Genomic DNA, 17,151 nt, shown 5'->3' on the forward strand with positions numbered 1-17,151 from the left:
GACTATCTTTCTGCAAATCTTGGAAAAAAGATCGAGCTACTAAGTTATCAAAAACTGCTTCACCAATGTCTCCCTTACCCTCATTCCCTTCTAAATTAAGATAATCTTGCGCCATCCAAAGATTAATCAATTCAGTCTCTCTTAAACTTGTAATCTTTTAGAAAATGAGCACAATACAAAAGGCAACATTTGACTGATGGGGCCAAATCATTATAACTTAGTAACAGGGGTTGGAAAACTTTTTGCTCCACCTCTTCTCGATCCCATATCTTACTGTTCAAAACACCTAATCATTCTCTCCTTGTTCTCTTATTGCGCATGAGACTGCCTAAAGCTTTTGCGGCAAGAGGCAAACCCTTACATTTCTCTACAATTTTCTTACTAATATCTTCAAACGCCTTAGACTCGTCTACTTCACCATAAGAAAATGCCATGTGATTAAAGATTGATAAACAATATTGTTCACTCAACTTTTCCAAATTAATCATGTCACTTGTTGTTCTCATCATATCAACAACCTCGTGCTTTTTTGTGGTCACCAATATTCTACTACCATGAACACCACTTTGGATTAGTGGTGCCCTTAAGCACTCCCACTTTTAACTGTCGTGGCTCCACACATCATCTAGAACAAGGAGAAACCTTTTGCCCTCGATAGATTTTAACATGCACTGCAAGACACAGTCCAACTCATCTGAACTTGGGACACCATCACCAATTATGGATTTGGCAATCTTAACCTCATCAAAAGGGTCTGAGACACAAACCCACACTCTTTTTTCAAAATAAGCTTTAACCTTGCCATCATTATAAACTAGTTGGGCCAAAGTTGTCTTGCCCATTCCTTCCATCCCTAGAATAGGGATGATATGAAGCCCCTCCGATCACTCAACAAGTTTGTGATCAAAATGTCTTTTTCCTTTTCTCGACCAAATACCTCTGACATGACGACAATAGACGAAGTCTTACGTCGTTTAGGTAATTGCTGAATGCCTCTTTCTATGCGTTGAAACTCATACATTTTTCTTTGATCATCAATTGCTCTTAGCCTACCATTCAGATCTTTTATCTTACTCGCAATGTCATGGCGAAAAGCTACGTCTTTGGCTTTGCGAAAACAAAAGCAACTAGGGGAAACAGAGAGAGTTACCTTCTTCTTCTTGTTAGGAACAAGAACATCAGCATTTTCTCCTTCCTGTTCTTGCTTCTCAACCTGTTGTCTCAGCATCTCGGTGTTCCACTCGTCCAGCACATCCACCATCCGGAAGGATATGTCTTTGAGCTGATCCAACCAGTTCCTCACGCTGACGTCCTTGACTTGCTTTTGCTCTGCATCTTCGAGAACGGCTTGAATAGCTCTGAGATGGCCAGCAAAATCTTCAACATCTTTCTTGGCGTTCAAAACAAGTTTCACCTCCCCATCCACGAACTCATAAGCTGTTGAAGCCAACCGATCTAGTAGCATGGAAATGATTCCATCAACCATTTTTTCAGCCTCAGAGGTCTGTTGACAGTGGAAAAAGAAATGATGAACGAGAAATGCAGGATGGTTTGTGACAATGCCTCTCTTCTATCTAGCTTACATGATGATTCCAAGTCAATCAAGTCAAGCAAAGCAAAGTGGTAGTGCGCTGTCATGTTCTGTGGAGGCCAACTTCAATGAACCCCACAGAAATAAAGTAATTTGTATTATTAGTTTGTGCATGCCAATTCCAACTTATTAATATCTTCATTTGTAAATGAGAAGTTTTAAATTCAAATTTTTTAGATGATGTGTTCGATACTAATTTATTTCTTCATCATATAATGTAAATATCTCGTTCTATATAAAAATAAAGTAAAGCTAAGCTTATATGATTCCAAGTGGATCAACTCAAGTCAAGTGAGTGGTGGTGTGGTGTCATATTTTGTAGAGGCCGACTAAAACTCACTCGACAGAACTAAAGTTTATATGATGATTCCAAGTTAATCAAGTCGCAAGTAAAGTAAATTGATTGGTAGTGTGGTGTCATATCTTGTAGAGGCTAATTGCAACTCACTCGACATAAATAAAGTGATTAGTGTAAAAAGGAGAAAAAATAAAGCCTTCGTTGACCCTACCATTTATAAAAGACAAGCATTCAATTATTATGTGGTAATTTTGCATTCAAACTCTAGCTCTGTTTTTACTTTTTACCTTGATCATGGCAGTCTCTTTTTATGTAAATTTTCATCTGGAGCATTAGAGCAACTACATTTGTTTTATGAAGGTAAGGATAAGGGCAATGTAATGGGCTTTACTATTAGTTTTGAATAGTAATTGTTTTTGCAAATTCACTTGTTTGGAAAGAGGAAAGGTAAATGCAATAGTATTACTATTCAAAAATATATTTTTTATTTTTGTATTAGTCTTATCATCCATATGTCATTATCGTCATAAATTTTAAATTAGATTTTCAATTACTTTAATCGCGCCACATGTCATTATGTATTAGTAATATCCGCTTATATTTTTGTTAAGATTCTCAACCATGTAGTGCCACCTGTCATTAATCTTGTCTCCGGGGGTTTTGGATTACGTGAGGGTGGCTCCAAGGGTTCAGCATGCGAGCAAACAGGAATTGCCAATCTCCCGGTGATCACGATCACGGAGGAAGCGTTGAAGAAGCTCCGAGAGGACGCCGACTGCTACATTTGTAAGGAGGACTTGGTTGTCGGTGACAAAATGCAGGAATTGCCCTGCAGGCACTTTCACCCTCCATGCCTAAAGCCATGGCTGGGAATTCGAATTTTTGAACGTTTGTTATATTGCTACTGTATCTCATTGGTTGCATTCAATTCGATTTTCGAGTGACTGACCGACTGGGGGTTTTGGGTTGTTTTGATTGTGGCAGGAGGAGCACAATTCGAGTCCAATATGCCGGCATGAGCTGCAGACGGATGATCATGCGTACGAGAGTTGGAAGGAGAGGGAGAGGAGGCCGAGGAAGACAGAAAAGGAGCTGCGAATGCTATTTGATGTGGTGAATACATGTATGTTGCTTCAACAGTTTGTCAAATTTGCATAAATTCTTATTTAGTCGATCACATTAAGCATGTCTGTCAATGTGGTTTCTTTTTCTGTAATGACATTTTCATACTATAATATAATCTTTAGGAAAACTAGCACAATACAAAAGACAACATTTGACTGATGAGGCAAAATTATAATAACTTAGTAAAAAGGTTCGAGATGGTTTTGCGGCATTTGCCGATCGAATTGAGTGAATGGTAGTTGTGCTGTCATATTCTGTGGAGGCCAACTCCAACTAAAGGCAAGTGGCCTGATGAAGAGGAATGTTATCCTTACACCATGATGTGATTTCATACAATGTCAGCTCTAATCTAATAAATTTATTGTTTGCCAAACAAAATGACAGAAATAAAGTAATGGATCCTGACCCAACAAAGATGATTCTCATTGACTAACAAAATGACCATCCTGTCCCTGTACCACGTCACCGTCAGAAAGCAATTGAAGTAAAGTGCATAGTAATGTGTTGTCATATTCTTTAGAGTAATTATGAGTAAAAAGTAATAAAAAAGAATCATGCTACGTTTATCCACCTTTTTTTGGGATGAAAAGATTCATAAGGGTAAGCCCTTTTTTAGCTACAAATCTGACCCTACCACATAGGCATTTCATTGACCCTACCATTTAGAGCAACTACACCCCAAAAAAATTGTTTGAGCTATTAGGCTATCTGGTCCCTCAAGCTCCCCAAAACCACTCCGGCCCTACCCAGCAGAAGACCACACGGGCTATAATAGCTAAACCCACTAAGGTGATCTAAAATCACGTTGACGTCATCTTGACGAGCCATGATTTTAATTTTTTTCTGTTAGGCGCGTGGCTTTCAAGTGTAGAAGGAGAGTGAGCCGATCAAAAACAGGCAGCAGAGCCACTTGCAATCGCACTTAGAGCCCATCCCAACGGCTAGAACATATGTCCAAACTCCATAAACAAACATACCAAGACCTTCCACTGTAAACGGAAAAAATGAGTCTGATACTGATATATTAAACTCTACAGGAATTACTCTTACAGTATACCGAAAAATATGAGTGTAATACCAATATATTAATGAACTCTAAGTTCAATAGACATTAAACAAACAAAAAAATTGACCTCGTACATATATTTGTCATATTCCATTTTGGTCCAGAATAAGAGGCATATGATGTAATATGGAAGCATGAAAATTGAAGCAACATAATTTTACAGTATTTCTTTTCATAGCAAATTTCAAGTCCATCCCTTAAAAGCTTACACAACCGCAACAGAGAAATAGTTACTTGTAAAATGGCTACTGAGTTTCTTGGTAATTTGGCCATGAAATACTTAATACTTTTGACCAGAAACTGCCACTAGAGAAGGCATTGCACAAAATACCGCCAACCTGGGCAGACAGGACAACCAGTTCCCAGAATTCTCAGCCTACCTTAATTCTAAAATGCTAATTCACAAAACCTAATTACTGAAGTCTCTCACTCGCCCTTTTTCCGGGCTTTCATGGTCGTCTTCAATAGTTACTTACTGTACACTTAATGGTAATCTGGCTAACTGCGCGGCAGCCACTTCAAAAGATATGCCGAGTTTCTTTTGAATATGAACCCGAATAAGGACATGAGCATACATCTGCACGCTCAGCTTGTCACTTTTTATCCCTAGGGATTTGGTGTTATGGTAACATGGGATCACCAGCTGATGCAAGCATCTGTAACTCAGCTTCCTTGGCTGCCCTTTCAGCAGTAAAATCTACTCTAGCTTCCCCTGCATATATTAGCTAATAAATAAGCTTTTCATCCACTTAGGTTCATAACAGAATAACATCAGGTAATTCCAGTAAAGTGAAATGATTCGGAAACGAGAGTTGACATTGGAGTAACATTGCGTACCAAGAGCTTGGCGAAGCCCTTTCACAGCATCAAAGTTCTTGTATGTGTAGCCAACAAAGCTTAAATCTTTGGGAGTCATTTGTAACTGCATGAAATTATAAGGTGATAAGGAATACACATTGTACATTTATACTAAATTATAAATCCCCTAAAAATGTCGCATGAGTTCTCATGAACAGTTTATTGCAGATTTTCGTGGATGCTCTGGAAAATAGACATGAGAACACTATAGATAACAAGAGAGCAAGGACGTGTTGCCTAATAATGCAGAATCCTTCTAAGTTCTGAAAATAATGTTACACAAGATGACATATAAGCAAAAGCCAACTGGGATTGATTTTGCAAGCAAATTCCCCTCTCAGAATATTAGAAACAGAATCATTGGCATCGAACGGCACTAATGCGGATTTCATGGTGGCTGGCTAGAAACAACAGTTTTGATTTGAAATTACGTCATCTCGAGGAAAAACATAGATGAAAAAGTCTACGCTATGATGTTTTATTTTTCCTACTGTAGTTCTCTTAGCTCTGGCTAGAAACAACAGTTTTAATTTGACATTACATCATCTCGAAGACAAACATAGATGAAAAGGTCTACGCTATGATGTTTTATTTTTCCTACGGTAGTTCTCTTAGCGCTGGTGCCTTTTTAACAAAGGGAACCCAGTATTGAGAATTGGGCTTTCTCTTCAAAAGAACTGATGATCATAATGCCAATTGATTACGTAAATATTCAATATCATGTCTTATAGAACATGTATTGCATATCATGAGTAAATAGACAACATCACAGTTACAAACCTTTCGTGAAGATCCAGTTCTTGCTGACTGGTGGTGGGTCCAACTAAGCACAAATGCAAAATATGTACGGAAGTCAATATTTGAATACGTTTGCCAGTAATGTAATGATGCTTCTACATGTCATATGAATGAAAGCGTACAGGAGCTAAAAACGTAGAGTTCAGTGGAACTGTTAAATTGTTAATTATAGAAGTGATAGCAGAAGTTTAAAAAAAAAAAAAACAATAATGTTTGTGAGTTGCTGCAGAACATGAAAAACAATGATACAAGAAATATAAGGACGATCTTGTAAGATACCTCATCAAACTTCATAAAGTTCTGGGTATCAAGCTCCCCATTCACTTCTGGCTTGAATGCTGCGTCCATTTCATAGAGTTTGTCCCACACAACGTCCTTGAACCAAGGATGAGACTGATACAACATAGTTTTTAGAAACTTAAGACAATGAAAATATCCCATCAGAGGAACAACTTATTCAAATAGGAGAGCCTTACTTTGATTTGATGTGCCCCACCAGTACCTAGCCTATGTTCAACATCACACAGCAACCTGCAAATAAGATCCTTAGCCTCAGCTGTCAACCTTGCGTCTTCTGGAAACTTTAAGTGGTTTCTCCAATGAACAATCTGACATAAATTGACAAATAGAGTGAGTGACTTTGTATGTGAAACTGAAGTGACCTTAGCTCAAACCTACGACTCACCACAGAAACTTTGCACTCAGAGTTACATGAGCGCTAAGCATATTACCTTTCTGCATGTAGTTATTGGATCATCTGAATAAAATGGAGGGTAACCAACAAGCATTTCGTACATTATTGCTCCCAATGACCACCTAAATAAATCAAACAATGCATATCACAAACACAAAGATGAGAGAAGATGAGAGAAAACAAAAAAAAATAGCAGTATAAACTTACCAGTCGCATTCCATCCCATATCCTTTCTTCAATAACACTTCAGGTGCAATGTAGTCGGGTGTCCCCACAGTTGAAAATGCCTTTAGAAGAAGGAAAGAAAACAATAGAGTGCGGGGAAAACTTCTAAGGGCTAAGGCTAAAGATGTACTGCAAAAACCAGTCCATAAAGATGATAACATACCAACTTTCTCCTGTTCATCTGCCAATGTTGCAGCTGTTCAGCAGGGCTTTTCCAACTACTCCGATTATCCGCATCAGGAACACATGTGTCGATGTCCATTGGTTCTGTCATATTTTCATCATCCATAGTTCTATTTTCATGCAGTGCAGGTAAAGTTGTACAGTCAAGAGGCTTACAGAGGCCAAAATCTGAGAGTTTCATGTGACCATTTTTGTCCAGAAGCAGGTTGTCTGGCTTAATGTCTCTGCAAAGGCAGCAAAAATGAAGTGGTGAGACAAGATTGCAACTTAATATATCACCTAACAAATATTCTGGTAACAAAATAAAATATTTAACAACATGATATTAGTAGATTTCTTCAACCTGTGGATGTAGTTGTGTTTCTGAATAGATTCTATGGCCAGTACGCTCTGTGCAATGTAAAATTTAGCCACACTTTCAGTTAAGGTGTCTTCCCTAATCAGCAGAGTCATCATGTCACCCCCAGGCAGATATTCCATGATTAAGTATAAGTACTCTGCATCTTGGAAGGAGTAGTATAGTTTAACTATGCAATGGCTGGCAACTTCTGCCAGCAAGTTTCTTTCAGCTCTAACATGTTCCACCTACAAGGCAAAATGAAAATACATCAACAGCAATATTTCCATGATGAAAATCTTGGACAAGTTCCAGTGATGGGTTTGGAACAAAGTCGCTTATGTGATCTTACCTGTCCTCTCTTAAGCATTTCAGATTTCTTCAACTTTTTCATGGCGTAGATATTGCCAGATTTTTTCTCCCGACACAATCGGACCTATGTTTGAGAGTGAATAATTAGCAACCATGGCTAAAGCATAAAATGAAACTTCTAGCTAACATGAGTCCAGTGACCAATGAAAAGTTTAATACATTCTTTAGAATACTATGTTTAATACTGACCTCACTAAAGGCCCCCCTACCAATGATGGTCAAAGGCTCAAAATCATCAACGCATATCTTGTGCCTTTTAAGTCGCATAAATTCTGTCTCTTTTCGCTCTAAGTCTTTGATCAGGTTGATTTGTACCTCCTTTGGCACATCTGACGAAGCTAATTTCCTTTCCAACACCCAGCGTCTGCAGCAATAAGAAATATAACGTCAGCTCATTGTATCTTTGAACTTAAACATTAAAGCGGTAGCCTTGAAAGATTTCTCTAGAATATCTGAGTCTTGAAATTAAAACATGGAAAAGAAAAGCAAATTTCAGAAAATGAATACCATGTTCGCGGAAAATTGCAGTATGTGGGAGGAGAAGTTTCTTACTTTCCATTACCTAACTTCTAGAACTTTAGCGTGAAGCTCTATCAAAAGCAAATGTAATAACCCTATCATTAACCTCAAATTTTACGCGGCCTCTTCTCATTTGGGAGATTTCGGGAGAGAAGAACTGCCCTTGCTAGATAGATTGGATTGTATCAAACATATGACTATTATTGATCCAGACTAAGGGTAGTAGTCTAATAGCTGTACAGCCCAAATCAAACAAAGACAATCTAGATTACCAACTAAACACGATAACAAGTTCCGAACCCACACGGGTCAGATTCCGCAAACCTCAATTCGTTTCCAAACGGAAACACTACCCTATTTGACCCTCATTTCCCCATGATTGTTTGTTTCCATCTTAACAAAATCTGACTTCTTTACTCACCCCGACATTTCCTCAACCCAAAACATTACAGAATATCTTTCAACTAACCAAAACACAATAACACCACACATTTCGTTCTTCCCACATTTTCTCAGCAACCAAACAGCAGAAATCGAAACCAATTCATGAAATGCCAACACCCAATTCAAATACCGAATAGTTTCACGATTCAGAGTTCGGATTACTACCCAAACTACATTATTCAGCAATCCAAACAGAGCCTAAGTAAGAAAATCCAGAAGCAATCAAAGCTACAGATTGCAGATTACCTCTCCTTCCGCTCCTGAATGTTCTTCATCTGAGCTCTGTAGTGGTTCTCTATGAACTGCTTGGCCGCCGCCACCTTCTCCATCGTCAAGCTCGACCCCAGCACCTCCTCCTCCTCCTGCTCCTCCCGATCCTCCATTCTTTCTCTCTCTTCACCCTCACGGTATCTCTCTTTCTCTCTCTCTCTAGAAACACAGAGTAACGGTACTCTCGCTCTCTACAGACTCCCTCCTCTGTGAGAGCTTCGTTTTTATTGCAACGACGAGTAGACGACGAAAAAGAACCCCTCAAAAAATATGCCTCTCCCCTTTTTACACCCCAACGGCCATCGCACGCCACGTGTACGGGCGCGACTTTTGGCTATGACTCAGGATGACGTGGCGGAGATCGATTGGAAGTTGATGGCGAGCTCACGTGGTTTTGAGGCAGAGGAGGGCAGCTCTTTGATTTCTTTATCAATAATTTCCAGATTGCTGCTGCAGGATGAGCGGCGCATTCACGCGCTAGGGAGTGGGAGTGTGACGCACTCCACCTTGCGGTGAAGTGTAGTTGTCATATTTAACGACACTACAACGCATTTAATCAGAGAAGGATGACGGGAGAAAATTTTATGTTATACGTGTAATGATATGGAATATGATTATTTCCTCTCTTTTGTTATTTTCCCTTCCCTTTTCTTCTATTTAAATAGTCACGGTTAAATCACGTCAACATCTTATATTAATATTTTATAGAAGAAGAATAACAAAATAGAGAATATGAAAGGAAGGGATGGAATGAGATGGAAAGAGAATGGGAGAGAATTTTAGTCCGTAATGATATAGGTTGACAACAATATTTATATATTTCACTTTTACAATAAAAGGATGATTCTAAATTAATAAGACTCTCTGTTTTATGAGAGTTGGAGAGGAACATTTATCATACACAGCTTTACTTTTATTTTGCAAGAAGCTGTTTCTAAGACTAAAAGTCTAAAACCAATCATTTTTATGAAAAACTAATGAAAAATGCTTGATAACTTTGAGTTTTAACGATAAGAACAAAATAAAGTGTAAAGCGAATAGTACTATGATTGATTTTTTAATGAAAAAATGTAGTTTTTTGTTAAAGTTAACAAGTACCGAGAACTTTTCGTTAAAATTGTTTAATTTTTAGTCACAAATGACTAATTTTTCCATTACACCTCGCTTCTTTGATTTAAAGTATGTTAGTAAAATTTAAATAAACATGCAAATTTTTGAATAAATAAAATCACGTATCGGTATACACGGTTTAGACAAAAACATCTCTGTACGGGAGTTGTACCTCCACAATGACGGCTCACATATTTGGTTGTGATTGGGGTGTGATGTGCACTTGCGAGTAAAGGGACGTGGATTTGTTGGACGCCCAGGTCAGTGATGTAGTGGCTCTACTTAAACACCCTGGACCTCGTATTGTAATTACCGGGGAGATGCAATCCCCTGCGGACAGGTCTAGAGTCAGAGAACCACTGTTTTTAACTCTTTTGTCTTTATGGGCAATTTGGTCAAGTCATTTGACCGTAATAATTTAGCATGAATAATTGTACCATATGACACCTGGGTAAATAATTCCATAAATAAGAATCTATGTTTAAATTGAGATTTGAAGTTTTTTTAACTAAAGTAAACAAATATTACGATGTACATAGACATATTATTATCACATCAAAAAAACAACACAGACGCTAATGAAATGTAGTGATTTGCACATGATAGGATAATTTAGCGATAAATTTTGTATGATTGGAGAATGTCTCAAGTTTGACTCACTCACACGTATACGACCATATATTTGCAGTGAGTTACGAGCATTTTCAACTCATCTTTTTGATGAACAAAGTGGTCCAAGGCCAAAGGAAAGGTTCAAATTGACAAGTTTGGGTCAGGAGTAACAACCGTACATATAGGTATCTCAATGAATCGGATTTTGGTTCGAATAAACGGTAATAAACCAAATATGAATGATGTTTTAGTTTAATAACATAATTATAGATATATGACTTCTTAAATTAAGATGATACAATATTTATAATATATCCGTATGTGGAAGAATCCTAAAATACTCTAAAACAATAAAATAGAAAGTTGCATTCGTATAATAACGGAGAAGATTCTAAATTAAATAAATACAATCTAACACTCCCTCTCAAACTGAACGAGCTTGATCGAACGAGTTTGGAGCAACGAACACAATGACGAGGCTGATAGAGAGCTTTGGTAAGCAGGTCAGCAAGTGATAAAGGGAAGAAATATAATAAATACGATGACTGCCAAGTGCCTTTTTCGCGAACAAAATAATAATTAAGTTCAATATGCACTAAGTACGAGTATGGTAAACAAGATTGGAAGAAAGATAAGTAACAGTAATGTTGTCACGATGAAGTAAGACAATAAATGACACCTGAACCCCAAGCTCTTGTAGAATGTAACAAATCCATATATCTCGGTCTCGGCACACACATGAGCAAAAGAATGATATTTCGATTCAATACTAGAGTGAAATAATATAATCATGGGTAAATGACAAAAAATTACCTCAATTATTTGTCTAATGACACTTTCATACCTTATTTTTTAAAAGTGACAATGTCATACCTCATCTTACGAATCTGTGACAATGTCAGACCTCCGTCAATTTTTCTGTTAAATGCTGACGTGACTTGAGACGGGACCCACTTCTTAGCCAAGTGGATAAAAATATTAATATTTTAATTAAGTATCAAATAAATTATTTTAATATTTTTATTTTAAAACATGTGGGACCCACCTCCCGTAATTCTCTCCCTTTCTCTCCTTTTTCTTCCTGATCCGTACCCATCTCTCCCTTTCTTCCCATTCTCCCATGCGTTCCATCTCTCTCTCCTATCTCTCACATCCAATCTCTCTCTTATCTCTCTCACCTCACCTTCACCTTCATCCATTCTTCACCTTCTTCCTTCGTCTATTCTTCACCTTTTTATTTAAAAAAAATTTGGACCAAAAAAATCCAGATTTTGTTTGTTTTTTTTTTTTTTTTTTGCAGTGGTTTGTCGGGTCTGAGACAAGATCGGCGAGGCGACGAGGATGCAGGGCTTGATTTGGTGGGGCTCGGCACGAAGGATTGACGGGTGGGGGAGACGGGGTGTGTCCAATTTGGGAGTAGGCTTGAGTGGGGAAGACGAACTTGTTTTTTTTTTTTTTTTTTTTGTTACACTTTTCTGCTCAAGTCGAGGGCCGATTTCGGCTCCAGTATCATCCTCGCCGCCTGAGAAGAGAAGAGGAGAGAGAGAGGGTGGTGGGGAAGGTTGGGGGGGAGGGGCGGGTGGGAAGGTTTCTGGGTTTTGGGGATGTAGGTGTGCAGAGAGGGATGAGAGAGAGAGGAGAGAGAGGTCCCACAATTTTATATAAAAAAATATTTTAATTTTTAATTTTTAATATTTAATTATTTTTTAATCCAATTGAATTAGTGAGTGGACCCCGTCTCTAGCCACTTCAGTACTTAACAAAGAAATTAACAGAAAAACTAACGGAGGTTTGATATTGGCACAAATTCGTAAAATGAGGTATAATATTGTCATTTTTAAAAATAAGGTATGAAAGTGTCGTTTAACTCAACTAACCATAGTTGAGGTAGTTTTTTGTATCTGATAATCAGATTTAATCCAATAAAAATGTACTCACCACCTTGCCGTCGGGATAGTGTAATCCGGTCCAAACTGATCGGTCTAGAGGCCCACTGACGGGCATCCCGACCATTACAAGCCAAAACTACGGCGTTTCGACCTGGAATGCTCCAATTCGGTACTGCAAACTTGCGAAGTACAAACCAAACCAAACCAAACGCAAAGGGGGGTACCAGGTGGTAGAAGAAGAAGACATGCGCGATCCGTACCGTATATACTTCACCCCGCCCCAATTAGGTTCTCTCTTTTTCCCTAACCCTAATTCAACAATCCCGAAATTTTCAATTTTCCTGAACATTTGCATTCAATTTTCACTCACTTTCCCGCATTTTCTCAGCATCCAAACAGAAATTTTATTACTTTTTCATCACTTCAGTGGTTTGTAATTTATGGTTGATTGGAAAGTTTGTGTGTTTCTTAATTATACGGTTTAACTGTTAAATACAAGATTAAGGAAATTGGTGAATGATTGATGGGTGGATTGTATTGTATTGTGACAGACAGTGTTGCAAGGCCAAGCTTTCCTGGCTACTTGTCGTCGGAAACACCCTCATTGCTATTCAACCCAACGATTCCTTCTACCGATACGCAGCGGAGTTATGCTTCCGATTTTCTGCACAGAGATGTAAGACACTAAGAATTTGTTCGACACTAACTTTTATGAGTTGCTATAGGGACTTGTTTGTGACTGCTTCGGTAGGAATCACATGCGCTTGTAAGCGCTTTTGCTAGAAGTGCTTTTATTAGAAACACGTCAAATTTTTTATCAAAATCCAAGTGCTTCTTGGCAAAAGAACTTTCAGTAGAAGTGCTTTATGACCCATAAATGCTTTTAAGTTTAATCTGCCAAAGGCATTCAGAAGCGGTTTTGGTTGTCAAAAAGCGAGCTTAGCCCTTCCGGAAACAGTCCCAGACAAGCCTCAAGTATATGATAATGTTCATGTGTTAATGTATATGAATTATTATGAAGGAATTGTGGTACTTGATCTGCTTGCAGATAAGATCAATGACCACTGGAGCATATGCTGTAGATGATGCTATGGGTCTTCGGTCTTGTCCTGAACCGGTTCTTGGTGCAACAGCAAGAGCTAGCACAAAGGGTTATTCATTGCTTTTAGAAGTTCTGAGTTTGATAAGCAAGAGACTGGAAGTTGCTGCAGTAAGCATTAGTCCAAATCTTCCTGCAGACATAAGTTTAGAAAAGCCAGCTGGCTCTTCGAGAAATGCTGATGTTCTTCCTGTGAAAGGGGAATCAAATGTTTTGTTTGTCGATGGACTTCCCACTGACTCTACCCGAAGAGAAGTAGGCCGTATCCTTTTACTCCTAACCCTAGATTCAGAGTTTATTGAAATGGAAATGATCGTCGCTGAAATATGCTTATTATACTGCTTTGTTCTGTCATTTAAAAACCTTGACTTGCAACGAAGATATATTCCGTCCATTTATTGGCTTTAAAGAAATCAAAGTCATTCACAAGGAGCCTAGACGTGTAAGCCTTCTTATCTTTCTACTTCTGTTGAGTAACCTTCATAGACCTCATTGCTGACAGGATATGTGTGATCTAGCAGCTACTTTTTTCATTGAGGGGCACACAGTTATTTGTTGTTATTTCTATCAACGTCCTCGTACTTTACTTTTGTTTGAGCTTCTCTCTGTGTTTGCTAGACCTTTACATGAGCTGCAGAGTGGAGATAAGGCTATGGTTCTGTGCTTTGTAGAGTTCGCTGATGCGAAGTGTGCTCTGACTGCTATGGAAGCTCTTCAAGGTATTACATGAGCAATTAACCATGACCTATCCATGTACGGCATAAATGTGAAATCAATATTCCAGTTATCAATGTACCATAAACCTCTATAACCAAATTTTTTAAGGAAATTGTACGTTATATTCAGAAACCGATTATGTAAATAACCTATTATGGTTTATAATCCCGTTTAACGTAATGAGTTAATTGATAAAGCTTCATCGTGTCTAGTAATTTAAGGAAACTCATCACTTATCAACCTATGCAATGTGGATGCATGCAGGTTACAAGTTTGATAACAAGAAACCAGAGTCCCCTGCCTTGAAGATCCATTTTGCACATTTTCCATTCAGTCTTCCAGGTGACGGCAATGAACATAGAAATGGAATCCCGCAGGTGACGAAAAATGGCTGAGATGAAGTCTGCGGCTTGCTGGAGCCTGTTTCGTGATGTTTTCGGTACGTCTCAACTTACTATTTGTATATTGTGATGCTTTCAGTGACGTCATTGAGCTATTATACTGTTAGAAAGGTAAGTGTTAAGCATGAAAATGCCTCCTACTTTGGGGAACTGATAGCTGGTCTTAATGACAATGACTTGATATCATAAAAAAATTAAACGTCGTTTTGCCCCCGATTTAACTATTAAAGATGATTAAACTAAATAGACTATTACAAATTGATTAGGAGAAAACAACCTACAAAGTTGGTGCGAAGCGGGGGAGAATCTTGCATACAGCCAGGGATGCGACGATGCATTATAGGAATTCTCCCTGGAACGAGACATGAGATAAACCGCGGTGTGGGGCTATTGAACTAGGGCAGTTCTCAAGGCTGGGAATCAGTGAGGTCGGAAAGTACTAAAATATAGATGTTCTCACACTTTTGTGACAGGTCTCGAACGAATAGAGTGGTCAGACAACCTTACTAAAGTTTTTTCTTGTGAGACAGGTCATCCAGTGAAAAGAGTTCACATTACGGCCGTTTTCGGCCACCAAATACGAAAAGAGAGTATACTGAACTCATGATGCAAGATACAAGGATGGAAAATCACGCAAAATAAATAATTTATGTTCTCCTATTTGGGAGTGTAATCTCATGCTACAATTCTGTGTTCTTGATGTATATAACTTAGCCTATAAAAAGACTACTACAAAATACAATTCATCCATTTGTGTAGAGGGGCAAAGTATGCCTTTTACAGAGAGCCCTTACACACAAATTACAACCAATAACCAAAAGAATAATAATTTTGAGACGCTCGGCTTTTTGCATTGCACGTGTCAGACGGTAATTTGCAAATGTAACGAGCCAAGCGGTGTGACCTAAAGGAAACTAGGGCCCGCAAGGCCATGGTGCAATAGATTATGAGCAATGGCATCCCTAGCCTTCATCGAGCTCGTCGACCTAAGAGGAACCTCCGGGACCATTTCGTCGTCGATGAGCTCGAACCGGAGCTCGGGCTCCATCTCCTCATTCCTCAACTCACAAATGTTGTGCAAAACACAGCACGCCCCGAGAACCACCGGCAAGTCCTGCAGCTTCACCTCCGTCCTCTTCTGCAAGCAAAACCACCTTCCTTTCAACCTAGCAAACGCATCTCTGGCCACACTCTGAATCTCCCCAATCTTCTCGTTGAAAGCGTGCTGGGTCCACGTTAGGTTCTGCTGGGTGTAAGGCACCAGCACCCAGTCCATCAAAGGGTACCCAGCACCCCCAACAATCCACACGTTCTTCAGCAAACCATTATTGGCCCTCTGATTTAACGCTGATTTCTCCAGCACCTGATCATCCGGCATTGATCCTGGCCATCCGATGCACACATCGGTAAAAACGCCCCTAGGGATCCACCACACCCTGCACAGTAATGGAGTACGAAGTCTTCTGGTTCCTCTCCGTGTGCCGTTTATTGAAATACGCAGCAACGCTGACTTTGGGTGCGATGATGGGTATATGCGTCGTGTACATGGACCCAGCAACGTTCGGAATTCCCGAAATACCCTCGAACTCGTCTTTAATTTTCCTCGCCGCGCTCTCCTCCGGCCACTGCAGGTACTTGGGCATCAGCACCGTCCGGATCGCGGAGCAGACCTCAAGGACGAGCTTGTGGCAGGTCGAGATGCCGAGTCCGAATCGTTTCGACACGAGGCGGAGCGGGTCGCCGGTGGCCAGCCGCCAAAGGCACACTGCCACTCTCTGTCGCACCGGAATCGCGTTCCGCAGCGTCGTGTCCTCCTTCGCGATGGCGGAGTTGAGCTCCTCGCATATTAAATCGAACGTGGATTTCCCCATCCGAAACGCCTTTTTGAATTCCGATTCCGGAAAATCCGGTTGGTTGCATTCGTCCCACCACGCTTTCGACCTGTCCTTGACCCACAGCCGCCGATGGTGACCCGACCCGACTCCCGGCTTAACTTGATCGACTCCTTCAGCTTTCGCCGACACCGCCGCCGTCACCACCGCCGCACAGGCTGCGCTGCTTGATTTTCTCCGCTTCATCGTTTCGGATTCTTCCACCTCCGAGTAGCACTCCTGCAAATCGGAGTAGTACTCCAGCATGGCCTTGTTCCGCTCCTTGTGCGTCTCTTCTATTAACGACGCGTCGTCATTCGATGCCCTGTCGTGGTCGCGCTCGTCCTGCTTCTCCTGCTCTTGGAGCAACGACAAGGAGGCGATTATTCCCTTGAGGTCCTTCTTCTTCTTCTCGCTGCCGCCGGAGTCTCTACGACGCCGCTTCTTGGCGCTTCCGTTCTCGTTCATTTGCGTGTGTAGAGAGTTCTGGAGGAAGGTGTAGACGGTGGCGAGGTCTTCAGCTGCTGGGTCTGTTTGGAGGTCGAGTTTCATATAAGGTGAGATTTGCAGACAACAACCATCACAAGGAAATTAAGGAAGAAGCAGCAGCAAAATAGTTAAAAAAGGAGAAAATGTGTTTGGCTTTTTTGAAATTATGAAATATGCAAGTGT

At 39.8% G+C, this 17,151-nt stretch overlaps 2 protein-coding genes, 1 non-coding gene and 1 pseudogene across 8 annotated transcripts; 1 reads left to right on the plus strand and 3 right to left on the minus strand.

The window, feature by feature from the left end:
* Window positions 1-106: 106 nt before the first annotated feature.
* Window positions 107-1,486, minus strand: LOC125480113 (annotated as a pseudogene).
* Window positions 1,487-4,221: 2,735 nt separating this feature from the next.
* Window positions 4,222-9,021, minus strand: LOC103952426 (serine/threonine-protein kinase tricornered-like). 3 transcript variants are annotated; one of them, XM_048579410.1, is made up of 12 exons: window positions 8,757-9,021; window positions 7,737-7,911; window positions 7,528-7,611; window positions 7,182-7,423; window positions 6,819-7,062; window positions 6,638-6,717; window positions 6,468-6,552; window positions 6,213-6,344; window positions 6,001-6,129; window positions 5,719-5,745; window positions 4,918-5,002; window positions 4,222-4,792 (listed from the first exon to the last, which is right to left on the minus strand). In XM_048579410.1, the coding sequence occupies exons 1-12, from the start codon at window positions 8,891-8,893 to the stop codon at window positions 4,701-4,703; spliced, it is 1,512 nt and encodes a 503-aa protein (XP_048435367.1). In that variant the 5' UTR covers window positions 8,894-9,021; the 3' UTR covers window positions 4,222-4,700. The 3 variants fall into 3 exon arrangements, with proteins under 3 accessions (XP_048435367.1, XP_009362297.2, XP_018504247.1); XM_009364022.3 differs by having other exon boundaries at window positions 5,719-5,761; window positions 6,016-6,129; window positions 8,757-9,019; XM_018648731.2 differs by lacking the exon at window positions 5,719-5,745 and having other exon boundaries at window positions 6,016-6,129.
* Window positions 9,022-12,099: 3,078 nt separating this feature from the next.
* LOC103952411 lies at window positions 12,100-15,414 on the plus strand. 4 transcript variants are annotated; one of them, XM_048579445.1, is made up of 7 exons: window positions 12,100-12,679; window positions 12,943-13,067; window positions 13,413-13,752; window positions 13,871-13,932; window positions 14,109-14,209; window positions 14,472-14,646; window positions 14,875-15,414. In XM_048579445.1, the coding sequence occupies exons 1-5, from the start codon at window positions 12,637-12,639 to the stop codon at window positions 14,118-14,120; spliced, it is 582 nt and encodes a 193-aa protein (XP_048435402.1). In that variant the 5' UTR covers window positions 12,100-12,636; the 3' UTR covers window positions 14,121-14,209; window positions 14,472-14,646; window positions 14,875-15,414. The 4 variants fall into 4 exon arrangements, with proteins under 4 accessions (XP_048435402.1, XP_048435391.1, XP_048435395.1 ...); XM_048579434.1 differs by having other exon boundaries at window positions 13,871-14,209; XM_048579438.1 differs by having other exon boundaries at window positions 13,871-14,209; window positions 15,139-15,414.
* LOC103952390 lies at window positions 15,284-17,102 on the minus strand. Its single transcript, XR_007256400.1, has one exon. It is a non-coding gene; the product is annotated as a protein ANTAGONIST OF LIKE HETEROCHROMATIN PROTEIN 1 (transcript).
* Window positions 17,103-17,151: the final 49 nt, after the last annotated feature.

Source organism: the organism of the source record quoted next, unplaced genomic scaffold, assembly GCF_019419815.1.
Source record: "Pyrus x bretschneideri cultivar Hongxiangsu unplaced genomic scaffold, Pyrus_bretschneideri_v1 Contig1, whole genome shotgun sequence".
Lineage (NCBI taxonomy): Eukaryota > Viridiplantae > Streptophyta > Magnoliopsida > Rosales > Rosaceae > Pyrus > Pyrus x bretschneideri.

Excerpts from the sequence above, each read along its gene's own strand:
- LOC103952426 (XM_048579410.1), bottom strand. The coding sequence starts at position 8,893 with ATGGAGGATCGGGAGGAGCAGGAGGAGGAGGAGGTGCTGGGGTCGAGC. Across the intron at positions 7,063-7,181 it reads AAACACAACTACATCCACAG|AGACATTAAGCCAGACAACC; the intron begins GTTGAAGAAATC and ends CTGCCTTTGCAG. Across the intron at positions 5,746-6,000 it reads ATGAGGTATCTTACAAGATC|TCAGCAAGAACTGGATCTTC; the intron begins GTCCTTATATTT and ends ACCCACCACCAG.
- LOC103952411 (XM_048579434.1), top strand. The coding sequence starts at position 12,637 with ATGCGCGATCCGTACCGTATATACTTCACCCCGCCCCAATTAG. Across the intron at positions 13,068-13,412 it reads CCGATTTTCTGCACAGAGAT|GAATTGTGGTACTTGATCTG; the intron begins GTAAGACACTAA and ends ATTATTATGAAG. Across the intron at positions 13,753-13,870 it reads TACCCGAAGAGAAGTAGGCC|ATATATTCCGTCCATTTATT; the intron begins GTATCCTTTTAC and ends CTTGCAACGAAG.